Below are 26,689 nucleotides of genomic sequence, written 5' to 3' on the forward strand. Positions count from 1 at the left end.
CGGTAATTGATATTATGCAATGGAGCTTAGTTTCACCAAGAAGATTCAAGTTGATGACAAAGAATGAGGTGAGAATTTCAAATGTTTACCGTTCCCCATCCTAAGTGTTTACATTTGTTTATAAATATGAACATCAGGTTGGTCCATCAACATTTTTCAGTACCAAGCTGTTTGAGGTGCATCAAATTTGCATTTGTGTACATTCGAGTTACATTTTATTTTCATTTATTTATTTTCATACAAAACTATTTTATTGCCACAAGATTATTTAACCTCAGAGATTATTTTTTCAAGCAATTTAACTATTACTTTTGTACAAGTTATAGATGCACCATATTATTTTGAGAAAGATTTTTTAACACTACCACACAAGAGAACGAATAATCAATGGAGGAAAGCGTTGCAGAGAATAATGTAAGTACATGATGGATATTCATTGGTGTCCCTTGAGGCGTTGGAGAAAACCGAAAGCCGGAAAACAAAAATACGTTACTGATAGCTTCTCCAAAGAAGCTCCGGGAGCATGGTTTGAATGTTTCACAGCTGCCACAAATATTTTAGTCTTCTTTATGTATCGATAATATACTTCTCACGTAGCGCTTTGGACGACGGCTAAAATATATATCACATTCAACTCAAAATCAACTTTTAACGGAAGCTCTATATATGCTTATAAAACATTTGGATTTCTTTGAGAGGACTGAACTTCCAACCAGCTGGTATCAGGAAGCTAACCATCAAACAATACCGTTGATTCTAGCTATCAAATGCATAATACAAAGTCATTGATACATTGAACACCAAAATCACCAGACCCTCCAAATTTTTCACTTTTATGACTGTTGATAGAATCTTTAAGTCCATTGACAACAGTTTTACTGTGATCCGGGTGCAATTGAGATTTAACCGGCATCTTTCTATAGTAATCTCAATTTCCTTTTTGCCTTCTACGGTGAAGTGTAAAGAAGCTGAATTTTACTGATTGGTGTTACACAAGCATAAAGCTGCAAAGAGATGCACTTAAACGCTAGTATCTCAAGAAGTAGCATTTCAGCAGACACTCGAGTGATATTCCGAATCTACTGATCGTTCATACGCAACTCGGCGCGGTCATATCCAACCAACCAAAAATATTTTACAAAACAATTAACATCCATTATTCTTTTAGCACCTATTTTCAATCTTAAAACATTTTTTTTCTTGGATCAAAAGTGACTTGGATTAATTAAAAGATTGTACTAAACCACTCCAAGTGCTCTTTAAGTTGGTCGGCAATACAAGTGGCAAATATTTAATGTCTAAATACAATCGGTTAGATGGCATGGACATAAGCAAACACAAATATTATACTAAGTTTTTGTATTCACTTATATTTTTATAGAAAAAGTGTTTCATGCCATATGATACTACCACACAACTATTTCACCTCAGATATTATTCTCATGCAATTACAGGTTATAAATGGCATATTTTGATAAAGATTTTTTCACATCGCCACATACAAAAAAAAAAAATCAAGTATACAGTGGTGTTAGATAATAGTATTTCCTATTGAAATTGTATTTTCTTGTTTATAGTCTGGGTCTTATTAGGTATTTTTGTATGTCTAGCCTAAGGCAACTGTATCTTTTGTTTTACGTCAAAGTATGTAAACATATATATAAACATAGTTTATCTCTTGGTTTTCTCACGTTGAGAAACCTATTACAATCTAAATTCTGTTTTGGTATTATATTATTTTTGTTGATGTTTTCAGTCGTTTCACTTGGATTTATCCTATGTACACAAAATCTGACGTTATTGGTATTTTTGACGTCTTTTATCATCAAGTGCAAACTCTCTTTGGTCGAAAAATCAAAGTCTTCCAAACCGATAACGGTACTGAATATAAAAAGCTTGCTAAAATTTTACAACAAAATGGTACCCAACGTCGCCTTACTTGCCCCCATACATTTGCTCAGAATAGTCTTGCCGAAAGACGACATCGTCACATAGTTGAAACCGGTTTAACACTTCTCTCAATGGCTTCCATTCCGCCTTGTTTTGGTATGATGCTTTCTCCACTTCTACTTATCTTATGAATCCCATTCCCTCTGTTCCTACAGGTGTTAAGTCTCCTTATGAGTTGCTCTTCAATAAAGTTCCATACTTGTTGTCTCTTCGGACTTTTGGTTGCCTATGTTTTCCCCATCTTAGAGACTATCGATCTAATAAACTTGAAACCTGATCATCTCCTTGTGCTTTTCTGGGCTATTGTGCCACTCGCAAAGGTTATAAGTGTTTGCACATTCCCACTGGTCGTGTTTATTGGTCACGTCATGTTGTTTTCGACGAGTCCTCTTTTCCTTTTGCAGCTTCCAGCTCCTCGGTACTACCATCTTCCCCGGATCCCTCACAGGTAATCTCTCTTTCCCCTTTCTTTTCAACACCTGCATATGTATCTTCCACTCCTCTTTCCGCTGCTTCGCCTATTCCTCCTGCACATGTTTCTGCCGTCAGTTCCATTGCTCGTAGTTCCACTAATTCATTGCAGGTACCTCCAGTTGATAGCCTGCCTTCTTCAGCACATCCACAGCGTCCTGGTGACTCTCTTATGATGATGTCTCATAACAGCACATCTGCTGTTACCCTTCCCACCAACCGTGCATCAGAAACTATGCCTGGTGTTGTGCCAAAGTCTCCTACTAAGACTGGAAGGCAGTCATCTTTGTATGCTCCTCCTGATTCACCTCCGTTCGCTGCTACGTCGCCGGCATCAGCTCAACAGTCTCTTCCACCTGCAGTTCCTGTCACGGCATCAACTACTGCAGCTCGACGGCCTACTCCACCTGCAGTTCCTGTTGTTATGTTACGTACAACAGCTGAACAGTTGCTTTCACCTGTTACTACCTCCACAATGGAAGTCCAACGGTCTTTTCAACAAGCTTCCAAAGCTACGGAAGTCCAACAGTCTACGGAAGTCCAACAGTCTTTTCAACTAGCTTCCATAGCTACGGAAGTCCAAAAGTCATTTCAACCAGACTTTCCTTCTGCTACTCGGTTTGGTCACACCTACAGCAGACGTTTACCCCATGTTCCAATTGCTTCTTCTGAAGTTCCGTTTCAACCCCCTGATGGTGATCACCCGTACGTTAGTTTCTGTTTCCGATAAACCAGCTGTTGATATTCAACCAACTACTTCTGATGACGTCCAAGAACAATTACTTTTTGATGTTGCTGTGCCTTCAAGTCCAACAGTGACCAATTTGTTGCCGTCTCCTTTACCTAAGCAATCTACCGCAACTTCTCGACCACCGACTATGAATGATCATTCCATGATTACAAGAGGAAAGGACGGTATTTTCAAACCAAAAGCTCTTTTAACTTCGAAATATGCAAAAATTACTGATGCATTTTTTGATCCAACTTGTTATTCACAGTCAAAGCAACATCCTAAATGGCGTAGGTCTATGGATGACCAATATAATTTTCTTCTTCAAAATGGCACTTGGTCTTATGTGAAACGTACTCCGGTTATGAATGTGGTTGGCTGTAAATGGGTGTTTCGTGTCAAACGCATTGCTGATGGCACTATTGAACGTCATAAGTCTAGACTAGTGGCACAAGGCTTTCATCAACGTAAAGGGAAGGACTATGGTGAAACTTTCAGTCCGGTAATCAAGCCTTGCAAAATTCATGTTATTCTTACTTTGGCTCTTACATCTGTCTGGCCTATTCGACAACTTGATATTCAGAGTGCATTTCTTAATGGTTTTCTTACGGAGGAGGTTTATATGAAGCAACCTCCGGGTTATACTGAACCACATTATCCTGATCATGTTTGTCGATTACATAAATCGTTGTATGGTCTCAAACAGGCACCAAGAGCATCGTACAATAGACTTAGTATGTTTTTACAACAACTTGGTTTTTGTTACATCTTGAGCAGATTCTTCCTTGTTCGTTCGTCGTTCATCTAGTGAGGTTACTTATGTTCTAGTGTATGTTGACGACATTATATTAACAGGCTCCTCTTCCTCTTATTTACAACATCTCATTGACACTCTCCACAAAGAATTTGCGCTCAAAGATCTTGGTGAGTTGTCTCTTTTCCTCGGTGTTGAAGTTACTCGAACACCTGATGGTTTGTTTCTTTCTCAGTGTCGGTATGTAGAAGATTTATTGGAACGTGCCAATATGCAAGGAGCTAAGCCTGTAAGTACTCCTTTTACCACTTCTACTGAGTTAAATCCGCATAATGGAATTCCTTTGAAAAATCCTACTGAATATCGGAGTCTTGTTGGAGGTCTTCAATACTTGTTGATCACACGTCCGGAACTTTCCTTCTCAGTTAATAAAGTTTGTCAGTTTATGCAACATCCTACTGACCAGCATATGCTTCTTGTTAAGAGAATTTTGCGCTATCTACAAGGTACTTCTACTTATGGTCTTACTCTCCGGCCTTCTTCTTCTTTGCAACTAAGTTTTTAAGCCTATACATATGCTGATTGGGCTGGTGATCCAATTGATAGACGTTCCACTAGTGGTTATTGTGTCTACTTAGGATCGAATATCATTTCTTGGAGTGCTCGAAAACACAAAAAAAGTCTCAAAGTCAAGTACCGAGGCTGAATATCGAGGGCTTGCCTGCACTCCTGTTTTATGGTGTGATAATCTTGGTGCTACATATCTTACCATGAATCCTATTTTTCATGATCGTACTAAACACATTGAAATCGATATCATTTTGTTCGTGAAAGGGTTCAACGTGATCAGCTAATTGTTCGTTTCGCTTGCTCTAAGGATCAGATTGCAGACGTCTTTCACGAGATCGTTTCTCATTTCTACGTTCTAAGCTTACTGTCTCTAACCACCCGCTTAGATCGAGGGAGGGTGTTAGATAATAGGAAACCCAGTTTTTATTTCCTATTGAAATTGTACTTTCTTGTTTATAGTCTGGGTCTTATTAGGTATGTTTTGTATGTCTAGCCAAAAGCAACTGTATCTTTTGCTGTAGGTCAAAGTATGTAAACATATATATAAACACAGTTTATCTATTGGTATTCTCACGGTGAGAAACCTATTACAATTTAAATTCTGTCTAGTGGATTTGGATATTGATAGAAGTAATTCATTTCTTGGGACGTTGGAGAAAACTGAAACGATAAAACAGAAACTAATTAAAAATCGGTTCAATCTATTAAAATTGAGGGTAAACTTCTCAAAAAAAATCTTATTAGTTATAAAAGTTTGGACATAATAGTGGGAATATATTACTGCATCCCTATCAATTTTCAAGTCTTCGTCATTCTGAATACTATTTATTTTATTCATAGGTAAGATATTTGTAATCTCTTCTAGAGAAAAAGAAAAATAAAGCTAAAGGGCATTATTTTGTTATTACCTACCTAATACAGAGTATATTAAATTGAATCTTTAGCAATTTTTCTTGGATAAAAAGTACCTTGGAATAGTTAAAAGATGTTAAACCACTATGAGTGCTCTTAAGTTGGTCGACATGTAATACAAGTGTTAACTGTTCAATGCTAGTTAAATACAACTGGTTTAATGGCATATGACATAAGCAAACACAAATACTATGTTTATCAGAAACTTGGGTTGAATGGTGACAGGCAGCCTTTACACTAGGCTTCATCACAGGAATCACATTTAAAATATATGATACGTTGAAATGGATTCCTAGCTGGGTTTTTAGTGGTGATCTTATTGATTCTTATCCTCAATTCCCTTTATAAAGATTCTTATGAGTATAAAGAAGAAGAATTCCTCTTCAACAAAACCCATCAAAACTTATCATGACCGCCTCCACATCAAAACATATCATGGCCACTGCTGAAACTCCTCTTGCTCCTGCAAATCCCAAGGGTAAACCAAGGTTTTTCATACTGACTTTTATTGATAGGTATTTCTTAATGTTCATTGCAATTGTAATCACTGTATCGTTAGTTTCTCTAATCACATGGTTTGGTATGCATCCGTTGAGACCTCGTTGTACGCTCGGGAAATTTTACATTCCGACACTTGATAAAGCTTCAAATGCTACCAATACAGTGAATTCCACAGCCATATCATTCGAGCTCAGTTTTTGGAATCGAAATACGGAGAAGAAAGTTTACTATGATAAGGTGAACATGACTTTCTCTTATTACTACGGTAACGATGGCTTAAGCTTACCGATTGGAAATACATCTATACCTCCATTTCATCAAAGGTATTTGCGTACAAGAGATCATGTAGAGACAGTCCAAACTTTTGGGGTACCCTGGGAGGAAGTTAAGAAAAAGGTTTCTAATGGAAATACCCCTGCAATATTTCGAGTCGATTTGGATACACATGTCAGGTTTAAGAATGGGATATGGAAGACAAAAAGGCACGAGTTAAGATTAGGAGTTAATGTTACTGTTAATGACCATGGAATGATGTCTGTTGAGCATGGTTTGAGGCTGCAAAGAAAAATAGTCTGAGGCTGCAAAGAACACATAAAGGCTGTCTAATGCTTCTGCGTGCATTTGTGATTGTGACTGTATTCCTGCCACCGTATGAATAGTGTTGTGTTGGCTCTTATTTTGCCTCTTTTGATTTCGTTTTCTGGGGTACAATTTTGCATTACTGCTCTGGTCAGTGCCATATTGTCTTGGTTCTTATTTTCATCAAACTCTTATCAGACACCATTAAGGAAAATTTTGAGTTCATCTGAGTAGCAAAATAATTCAGGCATGTTTTCTTAATGTTCCATGTTTGTGTTCTTACAATAAAAACTACTTGGAGAGACGCCGGAAAAAAAGAGTCATGTTTTACAAGATAACAATTTCATCAGATGGTAGTGGTAGTAGCAGCATCAAATATAAGTTCTTCTTGCACATGGATTAAGAGCTGTTGTCATTTGCAGCCGCTTGAAAAGTTTTCAGGAACACCTCTGGCGGTTGGCCACCACTGAGCTTGTGCTTTCCATTAATCTGTTAGTGAGAAAAAGAACCTTAGAGAAGACCAAAACATAGCGTTGAGACTATAAAGTCAACAAGAGGCCTTAGAGGAACTAAAGCCATTTCCACCCAGGCAGACATACTCTCTCGGAGGAACACAAACTCAGTTGCAATCATGAAACGAACCTAGCAAATAATTGACAGTCTCATTGCTGCTTTAAGTTTTTACAAGTCACCATTGACGAATAAAGAAGTAAAGGTTTGGGGTGTCTTCTGGAAAACGAAGGTATACTCAACTGCTTATTTCTGTGGAACAAATATGTTTATCTGAACATCCAATATACACTTAAGAACAAAGTTAACTTACCACATAAAAAGGGACTCCAGAAATCTGTGTCGAATACTTTTGTAGCTCCTCATGAACCTTTTATCCAACAGTTATAAATTTAATAAGCAAACAGAAAGTAACAATTTAGTTTAGCTGCTTCAGCTGGATTAAAGTGGACGGTTAAGACAGTAATTGTTTTCAAGATTATGAAGAAAATAACCTCATTGAGCCCATTGTTAGGATTTTCAAGGAATTCTGCAGCCCCCTCAATCCCAACCTTGCTAGCAGCTTCAACAAGAAAGTCTCTGCATTTAGGAATCCATTATTTAGAGAAAGGATTATCCAACTACAAGTACCTACATGCTCATATTTGTATTGCTTTGTTTTTCTTGCATACATATTGACACTAGAAGCTAGATGCAGTGTAAATTAAGCAATCTTATCATGAAAATGTCGTTTAATAAGGACAAATATTGCAGTTACAAGATACTAGAATAAGAAATATCAATTTGTGTATCACTGCTTATATGCAAATAGGAAATGAACAACATGGTATGCACAAAAACCACCAACCTTTACGCCCCAGGTTCGGTTGTACGACAAGTGAAATGAAACTAACATCCTAAACAAAACCGATTACCTGTCTCCTATGTATCTTCCCTTTGTGAAATAGCCAAGGCCCAATTCCTCCACAAGAGCATGTTCCTTGTCAAGTCCCTGGTGCCCGGCAAAAGTGATGAGCCTGTGGCTATCCAATGTATTTCCCCTGCAAAATTATGAACCATTAAATCACAAAAACTGAAAAACCATAATTACAACCCATTATCAGCTGCACTAAACTATGCTTTATACATACGTGAGACCAGACATATCATAGTTGTACCCAATTCCACGGAACACCTGTAATAGAAATGGAGATGGTTAGTATACAAATCAGTGCATCTATCCTTGATTTTGATAGTGAGATCGAGACAAACCTCGGTCATTCGACCTTCAATTTGTTGAACCCGAGCTCCAAACTTTTCCCTGTAGAAATCCCGCTTAAGAACACCTTCTTTTGGAGCAGAAGGATTAAGCATATATGGATGCCATCTAACCTGCATATACACCTCTAGTAATCAGCAAAACTAACATGGCGAAAGTATGATTAAAAAAAAAAAAAGGACCTACCTCGAAGTCAAATTGATCCTTCGATGATTCAATAGCTGTATCCAAATTCTTCTTGCCTACAAAACACCATGGACACACGGTGTCTGAACTGACATCAATTTTGATAAGCTTCTTCCCACTGGTGTTAGCCATGAGATACTTTGTGTATCTGGAATAAAAGAATCTCATCAGCACAATCAACTCCTAAATGAACACAATTAACTGAAAAAATTAATCGAATTATCTTCTTGTTTTCTACCGATCAAAGGTTCTTGTATATACAATTCAAAGTTGAAATCATTAAATTCTTTGAAATCTCTATATATTTACAACACATTTCCCAAATCCATTTTAAATTAACGAACAATTGAAGAGAAATTCAATAATCTTTACGAACTTAGAAATCAAATTCATAAGACAACGACTTACACTTGGAAGAGATCTGTTGATGTTGCAGAATGGAACCACAAATCCAAGGAATTTCAGTTAGCTCGAAGGGAATTAATTTCTGTTGGTTTTTCAAAATATCTTTAGTATATGCTCAGATGCTGGTTTCAGATTTTCAGACCTAACAAAACAGTGTAGACATGAAAAACGTGTACATTTGTCAACGGAGTTTAATGTGAAAGATAACAGTGAGAATAAAAATCGGCTAGCGCCACCTGGAAGAATTGAACGGTCAGATATCAAGAAGTCCGTATTGACCTATCAACACCAGCACTAGCCATAGGTAGATCCATTTAGAGTAGTCAGTATTCTTGCATCAAAAATTTTAAACAAGATCATTTCACTTGGAAGATCTGTTGAAAGTATACATAGTACATATTACAATACCATAATATTAATATTAGTGAAGAGGATCTCAAACCCCTTTTCTCTGCTGATGAAATCATTTACAAATTCTATTCCCCTAACAAAAATGCACTTTCTTGTGCCTCTCAGACTGCGACTACAAGTAATCCCGCAAGTTTTCACCACTGAGTGTCTCCATTTCTTTGAGAATTTCTTGAGTAAGTGTCTTAACAGGAAGCTCCATATCTTCAAGTAGTTCACCAAGGAACGGAATTGTCTCGGGAAGAAGTGTGAGGTATTCTTCTTTCAGATTCTCTACCATGTACTTGACGACTCTCAATCCTAATATTCTCGCGCGAATCTTCTCACTCCTTGTTTGCATCAACACCTGCAATAAAAACCATAAAAGCTTAAAACTACTATAGAATGGACGAGTTCAGGTTCTTACTAAGAGTCTTTGATCGTTCAATGAGTTCCTAATCTTAACAAACTTGATCAGTTATGCTGTTATATAAGATATAAATACAAGACATGTTCTTCACTCACCTCGTGGTTTAGGGGCTTCCACAGTAGATCTGAGCCAGAAGTTACGGCCATCTGACCAAGACACGCAACCAGTGAATCATTCACTTCCTCAACAGATGGTGCATCTGGAAACTCTTGTAGAGAAGATGGTGGTTCCACCACCAACTGAGCGACAATTGGTTTCAACAAAGTCTACAAAGATAAAAACTCAGATTAATTAACTGAATAGATTTCAAGAAAGAAAAAAAGTATCTACTACTTGATGAAACACATATTTAAAAACGCCAGGTGAAATTAACTAACCTGAAAATTAGTTGCATCAAGAAACTGCAAGCTCCCAGCATCATACACAAAGCATTTGTGCAAGGAAGAAACCATTAGTGCTCTAAGATGCCATTGTCTAGGTGATATTTCTCCCTTACTAGTTGCGACAACTTCGGCAACCTTGGACTTCTTTCTCTTTGGTGTCAACCCAACACTCAACGCATCTTGTGTTAAATAAAGTGTGCATCCATCGAGCAAATACTTGAAATAGGGAACAAACAAAGATCTGCATTGAAAAATACAAAGTTAAGTTGAGCAGAAAGTGCTTGAACCAAATGTTGGTGAATTTCTAAAAGAACACTAACTAATCATTATAAATCCCTAGAACTAAAAACAGCTCTCCACTGCATAAATTTATCTCTTGTAGGCTCTGTAATTAACCTCTATAGACTCAAAATTATTCCCATGCAATAAATAACCAGATCGCAATTAGGCTAACCAACCAGAACTTCTACCCCCAAATTCCTTACCAACCCAAAAACACTTTCTATCACGCTCCGTCAGACTTTCACACACAATAAACAAAAGAAAAGGAAAATCATCTCACCTGTGGCGTTCAACAAGCTTGCTGATTAATCTGTAGAAAGATATAGTTCTATCTAATTTCCTGCTCTCAGTAGAACCAGGTCCTTCGACTTCAGATTCTGCCCATTCAAGGCTTCGGAGAAAAAGAGGCTTGAACATGTTCTCCGTAAGTTTCAAAGACAAAACAATCATCGAGTCAATAACACTTTCTTCTACAATATCGACCTTCTTAACTGAAACAGGACTTTCCCGGCGAAGATCAAGTGCTAAAAGGCACAGTTCAAATATCCTCACGTGGTACATTCCAATAGCGGATTTATCCATGGTACCAATTAGATTTGATAACATTTCGAAAGTAACTAATAAACTGGATTCACCGGATTGGATAGCCTTTGTGTACACCTTAAGCAATGGTGCAACAGTAAGACGGACCTGAACAAAATAACAAGTCAAATATTATATAATGAATACGACCTTATGTAATAAAAAGTCAAAGGAAATACAACTTCCATTCTCATTTTAAACTATCTGTGTATAAAGACTTACAGGTACTTTCTCACAGACGAGTCTCCTCACTGTATCTGCTTTAGCCTTCAACTTTATATCCGATCCTGAAGCATATTCTGGATGCAAGACCATGAGCTCTATAATATCTTCAAGGTAAGGATTTAAAAACCCACCAAGCTTGTCTACTACAGCCTCCAAAGTAACAAGAACAGATGTCAAAAGAGAATCCTGAAGTCCTGCCTTCTCGTGGCTGTTTTGGAGTACTTTAGCTGAAGATGTGATGTTACGAGCCCTCTTCAACAAGTAGTCCATGATATGAGGAAGCTCTGACAATGCCCTGGGACCAAGCACATTGACTAAAGCACCTGTCGTGCGAAGGCAGCTGGAAGAAACCGACAAGTTTTCAGAAGCAATTTGCTTTGTAACAGATTCAAGGCATGAGTTGAAGATGGAATCTTGCGAGGGAAACTTATTAGCCAATACTTCAAATGCAGAAAGTGCAGATAGCTTTACTGGAACACTGGACTCATTTGTAGAACTATCAACCAAGTGAAGAATTTTCGAGCACATTCCTTCAAAAGACTTCAAAGAACACTCGTCCAAATGAACCCAGGAGCTAGCTGATTCGTGTTTCAAATTTGATTTACCCTTCCGCTTTGGTTTAACCATGTCGCGCTCCCTGATTGCCTCACAAAGAAGCCCAAGAGCCTGCATGGTTGAAAAAAAATGAATTAGTTAGTCCAACATATTAAACCAAACAACTGCAAGCATAGATGTTTAGAAGCTAACCAAACATCCCCAGCTTTCATAACATGAATGCTGGGGCAGAAGGAAAACTCTTCCAATTCATCATTTTACACGTTACTAGGTGTGAGACTGAGTAAGCCACTCTCAAACCATAAAACACTTCCAACGGCCCAATATCAGCCAGGCCTAATATTGAAAGATACAATCACCACCATACCTTCTTTTTCACATTTCCATTTGAATGATCTAACAGCAGAACTATTCCTTTAAAATATGATGAAGGAACCATTTCTCTTGTGATGGTCTTCAAGACAGCATGCATACAGTCCCTTAATTCTTTCTTCACACTACTAGTAACCTTCGATTGCTTTCCTTTTCCATCGAGAAGTTCCAAGTGAGAAACAACCTGCTCCAGAAGTGCTCCTAGTGATCTCTGTAAATGCACCCACCAGATAATTTTTCAGACATCAAAGGAAGTATGGTTTAGAAAACTGAACCAAATAATTATGTTGGCCAAGAAGAAAAGAGATGAGATGAGACATTCAACTTTGGAATAAAAACCTGAAATCGCATACCTGAATTTCATCCGAGTCTTCTCCGGATTCAATTTTGAAAATCAACTCAGTGTCCTGAAGTTTGTGAGCAACAAACTGCATTCCAAGTAGCAACTCGGCAAGTTGTTCTTCAGATTGGTTACCCACCGTTATTTGTTGAAGAAGAGAAACAAGAGATGGAAGCCATATAATGCATGAATACTGCTCGCACAGTTGTGTAGCAAACAGATACTCCCACTCTTTGCGAGTCACAGACGAAGCAGAGGACTCTAAGGACATGCTTGTCCGTGAAATCAATGAACGAATAAGCAGAATAAATACAGACGCCAGGGTAGTTCGTTCTCCAAGAACCCTGCATTATAAACATGCCAATTTGAGTCTCCGAACATGAAATTTTTGAGAAATACTGCAAGAACTAGAACATACCTCAACAAGAAGACTACAAGTTTGATCCTTCTGCACTCGGCAATTTCAGGCAATACCTTTATAAAAATCTGAAAAACAAAATTCACCAGCAGATTCATCAAGGAAAAATTAAATAAGCAAAAAGGCAGCACAATATATTTGGTTATCACTTGAAATAACACGAATAACGAAAAAAAGTACCTGAAGAAGTTCCTCAGCGTTATTTGTTTTAGATATCCAATATGGAACTACCGTTGATATCAAGTCCTCAAAGACTGTTTGTGAATAGCTGTCACTCTGAAAACAAATTAAAATAAAGTAGCAGAGTCAACGCATAGCTTATGGTTCCATAACAGCGACTTTCAGACAACAATAAGAACTAGGTAAGGTGAACATTAACCAACCTGGGAAACTGCGGACTCCCCAATTACAGTAAAGATACCAAAAATATGGTCCAAGACTTTTTGTGGTGCAACTTTCGCGATTGAAGTTAACAGAGAGAACGCATGATTGCGTGCCAGTGCATCCTTCGCTGCCCATGCACACTCAACCAAGAGCTTAATATCCAATTTATTACTTATGTTATCCTGCATTCGGAATATGTACAAGAATGCAAATGAGACTAAAACAACGATTTCTTGTATTCTTTTATAAAACTATATATGAATTATTACAGTATGTGAACGTGTGGATACCTCTAATGGAACAGCAGAGAAAAGAGACGTAGTTATGTCTTCAAGGACTGATAACACAGCCTGTTGAACATAACTTACTGTACTGCCAGAGGTTTGTGTAACTGCAGAAGAATTCTGAGCTTTGCCAGCGAGCCAATCATCTGAAAAGACCTTTTCGAGAACCTCAAATAGAGGCCCAATCAGAGACTCCCTACAACATAGAATCCACCCTTAGTTAATCTTACAGCACAATATTGTTGCTTAAACTTTGGCAGCAGACAGTAACCACGCTAATGAAATAATCTTAAAAAGAGTCATATTTAGGTGTCAATACCTGTTTTCTATAGCTTTCTTCATGAGCAAAGCATCAAGGAGTGAGCTAAGGAAAGTGACTATGCTTCCTTCTTTATAAAAGAGATCATGTTGTAGGGGGTCACTCAACTGTTTTACTTGTTTCTTTTTCTTCTTTCCACTAGAAGAAAGACTTAACTGGCCTTCTTTTGCAAGAATCAACTTAAGCAACTTGCTTACAGTTAAAGAAGTAACCTGCCAAACATTAGCACAAAGTGGTTAAGTTCAATTGCTAAGCTAAAGGAAACATCCAAAAGTGAGCACCAAAATTCGATCAAGGTAGAATAACAAACATTGATTCGAAGAAGAGCATCTTTCGCTGCATTCTGGATTTCACCACAGTCATTTCGGAACAGAAACACAAGATTTTGAACAACTTGGTCCTGGTTAACAGAGAGAGGAAGAAATTTAAATAACATGTAAAACAAGTATTGTAAGCTGGTCGATAACATGGTAACTTTAGCAATGCACACCATAAAACAACGAACATTTGGAGAACAATCAAAAAAAGCACAAACAAACCTGTGTCTCAGTATTCAAACAATTGTATAGGGAGCAACTCAGATTTTGAAGCACAGTTACACAGGGCCTTATGATAGCAGGATCTTCTGGGGGCTCACTATCGACCTAGGAGTATAGAAGAACAAACACGTTAGTATAAATGAACAAATTAGGCAAGTAACAGTAACCGAATAAACTAACTGCTTACTTTCAATGCCTTGATGAGATGCTCGGACCATATCGTTTCAGAAGAAGAAGCACTAGATGAAGCGCAGCCCTAAAAGGCCAAAAGTTACTCTTTCAGATATTAATATAACTACAGCAACAAAGCAACAAGAGAGGAAGTCTTAAAATTTTATAAAAGTACCTCCAGCAGAATGCATAACGTCTCGATTTCAATTGTTGATAATGCTTGGAAGGATTTATTGGGGCTAAAACATTGGCTGCGCCTTTCCAGGAGTTCAGACAGTAATGATTTAACACCACTTATATGCATGATAGAACCGCTCATTCCTTTAAACAATGACAGGATGACAAGCTGCGAAAATATTCTTCCTTAAGTGAGAGAAGGTCCAAGATTTATAGAACAAGCTAGTCTGCTCAACTAAAAAAGCAAGAACTTGAAGACTAATTTCTCTGCTGAAATAGTGCAACAATGCAGAAGACACATAACAAGGAAGAAGACATAGATATTTATATATACTAGGGTGTACCTTCCCATATGGAGATAGTTTGAGCACAGATTTTAAAAGGAAAAGGAGGATAGCTTCCTTTGTGCGCTGATCAAAACTGAACATAGAAGACAGAAACAATATATAAGAGGAAGAAGAATGACAAGGTAAGATAAGCAGACTAGAGAACTGCAAGTGTCAAATGACAAGTTCAGGACATCTCCATGCCATAAGAGTAAATATACTAGTCTGAGAAGAATGTTTATAGAACCTTTCATCAACACTTTGCGGCACTACAAGACTATTGCAAGGAGGGCCAAGTACAGCTGTAAAAAATGATGGAAGAAAATCCCAATCCGATAAGATCAGCCTCTTCTGTTGTACAATTAGATCCAAAACTTTCCCTAGGGAAGGTGTCCATGTGCTACTAGTCAACATAGCATCATTCCCTGTCATGTTAAAAGCATTAGAACACTTCAGTCTAAATCGGAAAACATGAAATAATGATAAGAAAAATAAGCCGCATATAAATAAAGGTAGACTATTTGATCTATTCAAAGATTGTTCTAAGCAAAATTAGCAAATAGATACCATTTTTCCCGCTAGATTTGAATACGTACTGCCACAGTGCATCGAGCCCCTCCATGCACGTCATGGCTGCTGCTCGGATGTCCTGAAGATGAAGATGAAATGTGGCATTAAGGTACAAATAATTATAATAATATAACAGCAAATTACACACAAGACAACAAAAAACTGCAATAGAAAAACAGAATTGTTAAAAATAGAACAGGAATGTGTACTATACAGCATTCAGTTACCATAATTATTAGCATTAAGTATAAAATTAAAAGACGCAGAATGAGCAACCAAGAGCGAACCTTGTTTTCGCTTGAAAGCGGAACCAAAACAGAAGGAAAACTGAGAAGGGGAAGGAAGTGGTCATTTCTTAAATTTTTCTCCAGGGACAGCTGCGAACAAGTAGAAGCAATACTATGAAGACTTTCAATTTGAACTGCAACAGGAGCGCCTGAAAAAAGAAACTCATTAGAATGATAACTACAGCACCAAATGTCATCAAACCAAAACAAAGAAGAAAAACAAAACTCCACCAATCGCCAGGCATAATCAAAAGAAGAATAAGAACCTTCTTCAGTAAAATATTTGGACAGGAAGCTGACTGTAGAGATGTTGCATTTCGCCACAAGTGAATGAAACTGTCCCCGCAAAATATGAGCCAATCGAGATGTTGCAAAGAAGAAAAACAACTCATGAAGAGTAGATAGCAACTCTTTACTGTCATCTTGAGCCTGCAAGTAAAGATATAAATCCGTGAATGAGTGACTATACACAATGCAACAACTAACACTAGCCAAGACGATTAAATAACAAGCAGCAACAGACCATGTTATTCAGCTGGACCGCCGAAACAAATGTTTGCAGTAACCTCCAAAAAATGCAAACCAAAATATTTGCATTTAATGCTTTGAAGTTGGACTTAAAAAGCTGGCCCAAGAAATCATCGCAACCCCTATCCAGCTGCTCCACAGTTAACTGTCACATGAGAGGAAATGTGAGTAACAGGAAGTTTGCAAGTCACCAAAATCTGAATTTGGCTATAAATTAACATCTACCTCTTGCTCTGGAAGGTTATAACTCGTAGACTCATATACACTCCATTCCTGCTTCAGAACTGGGAAGCAAGCTTGAAATAGTACTGAAAATCCAGCAGAATCTAATATAAAGATACACAAGTCAAAAGAAAATCAGGAAATAAAATACTAGAATTACATGGCAGACAAATAAATGACTAACATACAAGGATCTTAGCATGACAGAAGCTACTGATATAGTTCAAATGTTTGGCACTTGAAATATCAAACGATCTAAACATTTCAAATAGCAATTTGAATATCATATATAAAATCTTTGAGAGTGTCAATTTCACCATGTACCAATTTAACCTATACAAACTAAAGAATACAATGGTTTAAACATCGATTGCTCGCTAGAGAAATAGAGATGATACAGTACAGAAAGTATCTGTGAGAGAATGATACAGATAGGCATAATAAGAAAGAAAGAAAAGGGATGCAAAAATGTGAAGTAAAAATGTGAACAGAAAACTTTACTGAACTGAAGAAATTGGATTAAGATTCCTGAAGAAATAAATGCTTAATCTAACCTTTCTTCTCGATATTAAGTGATTGCAGTATAACTAAGAAGAACAATGTCTTCGACAGCTCTGAATCGTTGGAGCACTCAATCAACCAAGTTAAACATTCCACGGGTTGTGCGGCAAACGTTTCACCAAAAGCACAAATAGTCTTCATATTAATTTCAGTTGAGCTAGGTTCCAGTTTCTGCATCGTTTAAAATTAGAATCAAATCTATTTAACTCATGGCAACATGACATTGATCATTCAAATTTGTCCTGATCTTTAACAGAATTCATGAGAATTTACCTTGTCTTGCGCTGAGGATATTAGATCACATGAAAGAGATATACTCTTGTAAAATGACCATTGAATTTCCGTAGCCAATTCTAGAGCCTTTAAGTTTAACTTCTGTGTCTGTAATACAAATGCATCAATACAATCATAAACCAATTTTTTCAAATTGATTGGGGAAATAAACGAGAAAATGCATTAAGATTTAAGAGAAAGGTTGTAAAGACAAGTAACGAACCTTCGGAAGAACTAGAAGTAAGGGAAACAACATTCTAGCAACTTCTTTTTTATATTCAGTCAGATCTTTGAAGTTCAAAATTGCACATTCAAGGCATGAACGAGCAACAGCACTAGCTTCAGATGGGACAAGTGTCACACCTACAAAAAATAAAATCCTAATCAGAAGAAGGTACATGTCAATCAAGATTGGCGACTTCAAGGAGAGACAAAATTGTAACTGGAGGCAGAAGAATAAGAGGACCTGACTTCATTTAATTCTAACCGACACGTGAAGGTCTTTACAAGTATCCATGAAGAATACTCACTTGTGATTTCAGCACATCTAAGAAGAATATCACGTAATGCCTCGAGAAGATCAGGCCCGCTAATGACTCTAGTCAACCCGTCCAGAGATAAAGCCGCTTGAACAACACTAAGATCATCATCTTGAAGCCGCCTCGATATTGCTTGTTGAATAGAAGCAAGCTTCTGGAACACAATATATAAGGGAGAACGAAATCAGTTGACTATATTGGCTATCGCAAATCTATCGAGCCCAGGAGAAATCATGGTCCAGAGTATAAGGGATATGTTAGAAGCGAAGTATACTGGTGTAATACAGCAGAAAAGTAAACATGCCCAGATCTCCATATTTTTCAGTACAACTACAGCAGAACTTTTTTTCCATGTTAGTCATGTACAGCAGAACTAAATAAGATTCAAAAACTTCTTACGTAATAGGAGATAAAGCAGCGAACCTGAGAATCATCAGCTTCAGCTTTCAGAATCTTTGATTTGGACAAACTGGATAGGGTAGCTTTACGGATCTCCGCCTTCCAGATTTTAAAAGAAAAAATGTCAGCTAGAAGAAAAGCAAGTAATAAAATCTACTTTCTGACATAGATTTTCCTTGAAATGCATACCTTAGGATGTTCAAGTGAGAACCACAGTTTTGAATCAGTTATAGGTAGTGATGGATCGACACTGCCATCAAACATCATGCATAGAACCTCAAAAACCGAGTCCCCTTTCTTAGTTTTCTCACTTGAGTCCTACAACAGAGAAAGCATAGTTAAAATTTGAAATTGTAGAAAAAGTACAGAGTATGAAAACCTCCTATCAGTAACCAGACCTCCAGGAACTTTCTAACAGCTTCACGCAGCTCGGATGGATAATTCTTATCAATAACAACGAACACTTGTTTGGCCCAGCATCCTGAGCATGGTCACGGAACAATACATCTATTAGTAATGCATACTGCCTACTTATCTTTTCCAGATTTGGTTCAATGCACAGAAATCATGTTTAACAGCGCAATCAAAGCCAATGTGCTAAGGATGTAACAGCTACATGCTTCGACTTTAGCCAAAAGAAAAATCTGTAAAAGTTAAATTCCAATGTTGTCATCAAAGTACCTGAATCAGGTAATTCAGATTTACCCATTCTTTTAGATAACGCCGTGCATGAAGTAAGCACCTTAATCACAATATTATGAATATAATCCTTTACATCGACAGTCTCTAATGTGGATATCAAGGCCCGACGGCAATATTCATCTGAAGAACTGTCAAAAAAAGAGAGTTGAGAATCTCAGTCTTGCATTAAAATGCAAAAAAGAAGACAATGTCACGCATGTGGTGTTACAGAAAAGGTTAGTCACCTATAGTTAACCAATGATTCCAAATAAACTGTCAAGAACGTCTCAATATTGAACTCCTTCAACAGTCCAAAAAGTACTCCAGCAAAATCCCTTCAAGAGAAAATGAAAATATTACATCAGAGAGTTGAAAAGTGACAGAAGCGTACGCCACGGGACTCATAAGATATAGAAAATTATTCAAGTTCAGTTCCAAGGGAACTACCTAATTTCATTAAGGGTCTCCACTGCTTTCTTTGGGAATATCTGAACGGACTGTGACTGGCAATACGCAAAGAGACAAAATAACAAGAATTAGAAACGCACGAGCCAAACATGGGAGGCCTAGACACATAGTACACAAACTAAATGCAGTAAGCTGAAATTTGATACAACCAATAGTCCAAATGTACTGAAGATGGAAATACCTGCACGATGCTTATGATAGCCATGAGTGACGTACGAAGCCATGGTAAATCGGCAAATTCTTTTGCATCTTTTTGAGCAATCCTTGCAATTGACGCAATCAAATTCTTGATAACATCAGACGCCAAAGCTGCTCTGTTTGCCAATAAACTAGCTATCATCAAGGCACCAGCCTGCGAGAAAAAGATAAAGAACAATGTTTAGCACAGCCATAAACAAGGAATGTGTTATGAAAGAAAGGGGAGCCATAGCATTACCAAAATGGTAAGAAGAAAACTGACAAATGATCTTAAATATTTTTATAACAATTTCTTATAACTAGTTAACTACTTTCAATAGTGATATGTGTGTCTCATTAAGGAAAACTAGTGATCAATATGGTTCTCTAATGTCTACACAGAATTTCTCATGCGAAAAACAAATTAAGCAAATACCTTTAGCGTACAGATTTACACTTTAAGCAACTCTCTCTATCTCATTGTAGGCTTCCATTATAAACTAGTTGTAGAAAATGTTTTAGCATGTCTAAACGAATCAATAAAATTATAGTCGGAAAATGAATAAAAAGCAAAATACTTCAAAAACCATAAAATAGATGCAGCCTTACCTTATGGTCAGGGCCTCCATTCGCATTCGGATCAAGTCCTTTAAATACAAATTGAATAACATTTCTCACGGTATCAGCATCTATAACCGTCAAAGCCCCAAGTACCTCAACAGCAACTGCAGTAAAAAAGCTAATAACAACTACGGAAGGCTGGTATTTCTTTGCCGGCATTGCCTGCAAAAAAAAATACATAAACATTCCCCAGAACACTCAGAAAAAACTCCACAATCTAAACAAAGAACTACAGAAGAAGAAAAATCACCCACGTATTCACATAAAGTCACCAAAAGCCCTCTGTCTCGTATACATTGTTGCACTAAAACATTCCTTGGTGGTGGTGCACCTGATTTCTGAACCGCTTCAAGAAATCCCCACTTGCTATTTCTGCAACAATAAAGAAAACAATCAAAATTTTGTGAAACCAACAGTACATGTTCAACTCTTACTTCAATTGCACTACTGGCACCATCCTGACAACCGCACAAGTATGCGGCGACAAGGCAAAAGCACAATTTACCAATTTAGTAAACACGAACAAGAAAATAACTACAAGACAAAAACACATTTCAGCTCAATCAACAAAAAAACTTACTGCAATTGCACTATCTGCACAATCCTTACAAACGTAGCTGTATCATGATAGGGCAGCGCACAATTCACCAATTCATCAATATTATACACATGAACCCTACAAAATCAAAATCAACAAAACATCAGCAACTCATAAACCACAAATAAATAAGTCAAAAAAAGAAGTAAAAATTGAAACAAACAAAAACACATTACATGTAACGCCGCACAAGATACTCCAGCGTATGCAAAGCCGAATCAACCAACAAATACCCAGACAACAACCTCAAATACGAAGAAATCGATACGTCAATCTCTTCATTTTCAACTCTGCCTTGCAAAACCCTATTCAATTCTCTACTCTTATAACTAAACAAACTATTCTTATAAGCTTCAAATCGGAGCTCACTTTTTACCAACACATCTAAACTTGAAATGGCAATAGAATAGAGTGAATCGATGTCTAGATCAGCTGCGACTCGTGGATCGTACAAGATTGATGGATTTGTGAATGGTTTTTTTGTTGATTTGATTTCTAAGTTGTTTAGGGATTTGATAACTCGTAACTGTGCTTCTAATGTCGTTGCCATGGTTGATTTTGGATGGCTTTAGGGTTCGTGGAGATGGGAATTTGACTGTGGGAAGCTTAAACCCTGGTAATGGAGGAACCGCCTTTGGGAGGTGGCGGGGCGATTAGGGTTTTAGGAAGAAGAGAAGAAAAGAGTGATAGGTATATCAAGTGTTGAGATATATTTGCACCGGTAGTTTATGGCTTTGTACACCCCACTAAGTGAGGCTGTTGGGGTTTATGATGTTTGGGCTTTTAATTGAGCTTAGACTGCTTAGCTTGAGCGATCCATTTGTAGTTTGAGAGGATTTACTCGGTTGAACAAAAGCTCAAATCTAAGCATTCATCCCGTTTCAAGTTGGGTAGATAGGCTCAACTGGAGACGATAGGCTCAATGTTGGTCGGTCGGTCAAGCCATGGACGAGCATCGGCCATGTTTTGGACGATCGACAAATATATATATTAAAAAAACAAAAAAAAGAGTTATTATAAACAGCAGTTTATCATGTAGAAAGTCCATTTTAGTGGGATCCTATGCATTCTATACACGTTAATAAGAAATCTCTCTATCTTCTTCCCCTCTACTTTGCGTATTCTTCTCTCTATTTCACAAGAAGAGTTAGTTTTTCTTTTTTTATTCAGTTATAATTTTTAAACTATAAAGCGGTCCCCTTTCTTAAGCTTATTTTGGTTTGGTATTGCTACCGCACATAATTTTGAGAGTCACGATGATATTACTGAGGAACGTCTTTATCAGAATATGTTTGCTTCTCACTTCGGGCAGTTAGAAATAATTTTTCTTTGGACTTCCGGAAATCTATTTCATGTAGCTTGGCAAGGAAATTTTGAGTCATGAGTGAAAGACCTTTACATTTAAGACCGATTATGCGTGCAATTTGGGATCCTCATTTTGGTCAACCGGCGGTGGAAGCATTTACTCGAGGGGGTGCTATCGGACCGGCGAATATTGCCTATTCTACTGTTTATCAGTGAATATTGTTAGAATGGGCCTTATTTAACTCAAAAGGGGTCCAAAATTGAGCCTAGCAAAGAATCTAATCCCACCAGACTTGCTCTAATGTGTTGGGTGAGATGTTTACATGATAGCTTAGATCTAGAGAAACAATTCATATAGAAGATAAAGAGATGATGAACCTCCTTGACTCAATCCTCTTTGAGGAGAAAAAAACATTACTAGGGGAATCATTTAGGAGAATGGAAGTGATGACGGTGCATAAGCATTGTTCAATCATCTTACACCAATCTTCATAGAACTCTTTCAGAGTAGGTAGAAGAAATGGTCATTTTATCCAATCAAAAGTTTTGGACGTCTCTAGCTTGACAGCCGCCAAACCATTTTTAGCGTTGCAATTTTTCATAAAATGAATTAACTACATTGTATCTAATTAACCTACCATAAAGAAAAGTTGTTTGATAGGGTGAAATTATCTTATTAAGAAGAGAGTTAAGTCCAATATCTATTAACTTAGATAAATTTGTATGTAATATTGCAAAGGTTTATAGGTCTAAAACCAGCTGTCTTTTTTGGCCAGTTATGCATAGGAATGAGCGTAGTAAAGTTATGATTTAATTGTTTAAGCATAAACTTAGATTGAAATAAATATTAAATCATAAGGACATCATCATTATCAACAGTCTCCCACACTTCCTAGTAAAATCCAAGAGAAAAGCCATCTTCCTATGATAGTAGTCCAAGGTTGAATCCCAAAAGAGATGTGCTTAACTTCTTCGTGAGTAGGTATTTTAGTTAGCATTTTGTTGTCATCATCACTCGCACAAGGGGTGATGAAATAGGGATATTCAATAGGGTATGGGGGATTAGAATTTCTACTCATGTTTAAGAGGTGAGAGCTCAGATTATCTACAATCTCAGTTCTATTAGTAAGCCAAAGACCAACATCATTTTAAGTGCAATTAATATTAGTCATATTTTTTCTATATTTGCTTTATTATGAAAATAAGTAGTTCTTTTGTCACCAAACTTGAAGCTTCATCTTTACCTGATCTTTGTCTTCAATAGTCCTCTTCAGCATCATACCATCTGTTTAGGTCTTTGTTCAAATAAATAACACAAGTTGAATTTATGTGAGCACCATTGGCCAGTAAATGGTTGATTTGATCCTCCAGCTTAGTAATCTGAGTTGGTATATGACCAAAGTGATTATAATTCCAATCTCTAAGTATCTGTTTTGTGTCAAAGAGAGTTTCAGCATGTCTAAAAGTTGTTAATCCACTATCGTTGCAATTCCAGTTATTTCCAATGAAAGTTTTACAAGATGCCAAAGAAGAATTGGGCAATAATCACTAGCATTAGGTATCATATAATAAAATATTACATTAGAGAAATTATTTATCTAATTAACATAGCTAAAAGCCTTATCCAATCTTTTCCTTCTATTTGTCCAGGTGAAGGTATTTCATATACAATGAAGAGTATAAAGACCAACATTATCTGGAATGAGTTTATCACTGTCAACTTGGGCTTGTGTTACAGGATTGCCTCTATCTTTCTCTTCTTTGTTTATTAAGAAATTTATATCTCATAAGCATTGTGGGAGGTAGAGAGTACTGAAAGCTTCAGTCATGAAGTCTCATTAAGCATCTTTTATGTCAGAATATAAAGTAAAGACCCATATATGAAGGATTATTAAGGAGCAATTGGTTCTAGCATACATATTGATAATACAATTTATGATGTTAAGGTCATTGATATAAATTCGAATATTAATACCATCCTTCCACAAGAGATAGAGACCACCGAATTGACCAATATGTTTAAGAAAATAGGAATTTGAGTAATTGTACCTGGATATATAAGTTTTGATATTCCTAGTTTGGTTTCTAGTTTAAATTAAGAAAGTAATGTCAGGGTTATCATATCTAACCAACTCTCTAAGATGATCTCTAGTATACTTATTTTCAGAACCACGTACATTCAATGAGAGTATTCCCATCCTGTAAGTGGAATACATAAAACAGTGCATGAACATATGTTTGGTATTATGAAAACTAAAGATGCAGGAAACTCTAAATTGAGATATTATGGTGAAAAGAGGTTGAAATATGGTTACCTGATTCTCTCTATTTGCTGATAAATTTTGTTTAATCCCAGCAAAAAACTTTCTTTTCACCTTGAGTGGTCTTTCTTGGTCGGGACTTTTTTGTTGATCAGTATGTTAATTGACAGAATTAAAGTCAGGATTATTGAGGTCTTGAATATGGATTCTAGCGCTTCTTGGTCTCTTTCCTAATCTTGCAGCTCCATTATTTTCATTTTCCTTTTATACATTATCAGGGGTTTGAATATTTTTTCCAAAACCTTGAACCATAAAACCATCATTTGGGGGAATACAATAGTTGGTTTCATCACTTATTTGAATTCAAACCATCTCATACTAGGTGCACAATTCCTTTCTCTTGTATTATACCTTTTTTTCTATTCTTCAGTTTCCCAAAAAGTAGTGGTTTATTATGAATTTCAATCAACTATGTGGCGATTTTCTAACAAGCATATTTGGAGTGCTTAATGAGGTTGCTTCTCATAAAAATACCTAATGAGGTTGACCCAAAAACAGTAATTGTTAATGCTTCCCTACACAATGAAGTTTCTGAATTGATCCTAACATAAACCTTTAAAACCTCTCCATTAGCTACAATCCAGATTTTGGTTCAATCTCTCTTACTTCTCCCATCACTGCATCCATCTCATGAACTGCTTTTTGATTTATGTGCTATGGACCTATGGTAATAGAAGTTTTATCTGAATCAAAAATTCTTAAGTGTCCCAATACAAGTCTTTGTATATAATCGAAGGGAAGTAGACATGTAGATCCACAAGATACCCATAATTACTTCATGGCTTCCATTCAAAAATTTGTTAAGTTAAGTCCAGTTTTCAAACTTAACGATCATAACAATTTGATCAACTTCAAAAATTTTAACTTTATCCTCAAATATGAAATCCCTAGTGAACTTGATATGTTTTCCCACTTTTTTGTCCGTTATCCTTCCTCCCATTATGATTTTTCTGATCAAGATGCATCTCATCTCAGAATCTTCAGCATTATTCTTATTGACACAAATTATTATTCTTGTTTCTTTTCATTGTTTTCTAGCTAGAATTCTTGAGTTTGAGTGTATTTTTGTTTTTGTCTTCTTGAGGAGAAATGAGAGTATGGCTACTCCAAAGCAAGTTTGGGTTTTAAAGTTTGGGGAATGAAAAAGGTAACAATTAATCATATGATTAATTTTAAATGATAGATTTTATGAGAGGATTTATGCTTTTGACAAGGACATTATAAGTGTTGAAAATGTCAAAAAAGAAAACTAAATTTATAACAATATTTTGAAATGGGCAGAAAAATATAGATTTTTTTTCGGAGTTGAGTTAAGCAGGATGGAATTGAATCATCTTGATGTTAGTTAATTGAAGACTAATTAATTATTTCCTAAAGTTAGCCGTGATATTTTAGGAAAGGGGTTTCCCAAACCGGTTATAATTCTTGGTGGCCAAGTTTGTAACTTATATAAATAGGTAATTAGGCCTTGTAGAATTGTATTGTGAAGAAAATTGTTTTAGAGAGTAAAAAGAGTTCTTTTTTGTATATCTTTTAGGGTAAAAGCTAGGGTTTCGTTGTGAGAGCATATTGGTGAGGATCAAGAGACAAGGTTATCGTCTCGGGTAATTTTTGCGGTGTAACCAAGGGTTTGCTGGGATTCACACGACATTGTAATCGTTTTTCTTCATAGTGGATTTGAGTTGGTGCGGATCAAAGTGGATGTAGACAATATATACAAGGTGTATGTATTGGTCGAACCACTATAAATCTTGTGTCTTGTGAGTTGATTTATCTTTCTCGTATTATTATAGTTGCTTGTGCTTGGTTTACTTATTATTCATCATAATATCTCAAGATCCGTTATTCCGCAGTTGTCAGTGATTCCATAAGCAAATCCTGACAACTGGTATCAGAGATCGGGTTAGAGCTTTAGGGTTTATCATAGTACGATTGGAGTGGAAGTTATGGGTGGTAATAACGAAATTACTGTAGCTAGGGTTAAAGTTTTTAATGCAAGAACTTTGCGCTTTGGAAGTCTCAGATGGAAGACTACCTACATGAGAAAGACCTTGCTGATCCATTGGGAGGAGTTGCGAAAAAGGGAGCACGCAAAGATGATGAATGGACAACTCTTGATCGCAAGTGTGTAGCCGTGAT

The 26,689-nt window shown here is 36.7% G+C and overlaps 3 protein-coding genes across 4 annotated transcripts; 1 reads left to right on the forward strand and 2 right to left on the reverse strand.

The window, feature by feature from the left end:
- Positions 1 to 5,767: 5,767 nt before the first annotated feature.
- LOC113330004 (protein NDR1-like) lies at positions 5,768 to 6,728 on the forward strand. Its single transcript, XM_026576856.1, has one exon. It carries the CDS (start codon positions 5,796 to 5,798, stop codon positions 6,462 to 6,464), a length of 669 nt encoding a protein of 222 aa, XP_026432641.1. The 5' UTR covers positions 5,768 to 5,795; the 3' UTR covers positions 6,465 to 6,728.
- On the reverse strand, positions 6,674 to 9,011 carry LOC113330005 (uncharacterized protein YwbO-like). Its single transcript, XM_026576857.1, has 8 exons — positions 8,830 to 9,011; positions 8,422 to 8,569; positions 8,229 to 8,348; positions 8,108 to 8,151; positions 7,892 to 8,017; positions 7,472 to 7,556; positions 7,291 to 7,347; positions 6,674 to 6,956 (listed from the first exon to the last, which is right to left on the reverse strand). Exons 2-8 carry the CDS (start codon positions 8,551 to 8,553, stop codon positions 6,867 to 6,869), a joined length of 654 nt encoding a protein of 217 aa, XP_026432642.1. The 5' UTR covers positions 8,554 to 8,569; positions 8,830 to 9,011; the 3' UTR covers positions 6,674 to 6,866.
- Positions 9,012 to 9,158: 147 nt separating this feature from the next.
- Positions 9,159 to 21,600, reverse strand: LOC113330003 (uncharacterized protein At3g06530-like). 2 transcript variants are annotated; one of them, XM_026576855.1, is made up of 38 exons: positions 21,101 to 21,600; positions 20,907 to 21,002; positions 20,581 to 20,698; positions 20,315 to 20,488; positions 19,710 to 19,880; positions 19,508 to 19,563; positions 19,306 to 19,395; positions 19,061 to 19,209; positions 18,778 to 18,860; positions 18,569 to 18,697; positions 18,404 to 18,478; positions 17,972 to 18,134; positions 17,665 to 17,804; positions 17,442 to 17,549; positions 17,162 to 17,339; positions 16,611 to 16,693; positions 16,381 to 16,530; positions 16,124 to 16,286; positions 15,858 to 16,006; positions 15,568 to 15,649; positions 15,248 to 15,425; positions 15,019 to 15,094; positions 14,673 to 14,843; positions 14,514 to 14,582; positions 14,327 to 14,431; positions 14,098 to 14,187; positions 13,788 to 13,999; positions 13,475 to 13,664; positions 13,184 to 13,366; positions 12,981 to 13,076; positions 12,801 to 12,868; positions 12,396 to 12,726; positions 12,038 to 12,253; positions 11,113 to 11,781; positions 10,589 to 10,998; positions 10,021 to 10,267; positions 9,739 to 9,909; positions 9,159 to 9,580 (listed from the first exon to the last, which is right to left on the reverse strand). In XM_026576855.1, the coding sequence occupies exons 1-38, from the start codon at positions 21,472 to 21,474 to the stop codon at positions 9,350 to 9,352; spliced, it is 6,444 nt and encodes a 2,147-aa protein (XP_026432640.1). In that variant the 5' UTR covers positions 21,475 to 21,600; the 3' UTR covers positions 9,159 to 9,349. The 2 variants fall into 2 exon arrangements, with proteins under 2 accessions (XP_026432640.1, XP_026432639.1); XM_026576854.1 differs by having other exon boundaries at positions 16,611 to 16,711.
- Between the last annotated feature and the right edge of the window lie 5,089 nt (positions 21,601 to 26,689).

Source organism: Papaver somniferum, unplaced genomic scaffold (genome assembly GCF_003573695.1).
Source record: "Papaver somniferum cultivar HN1 unplaced genomic scaffold, ASM357369v1 unplaced-scaffold_117, whole genome shotgun sequence".
NCBI lineage: Eukaryota > Viridiplantae > Streptophyta > Magnoliopsida > Ranunculales > Papaveraceae > Papaver > Papaver somniferum.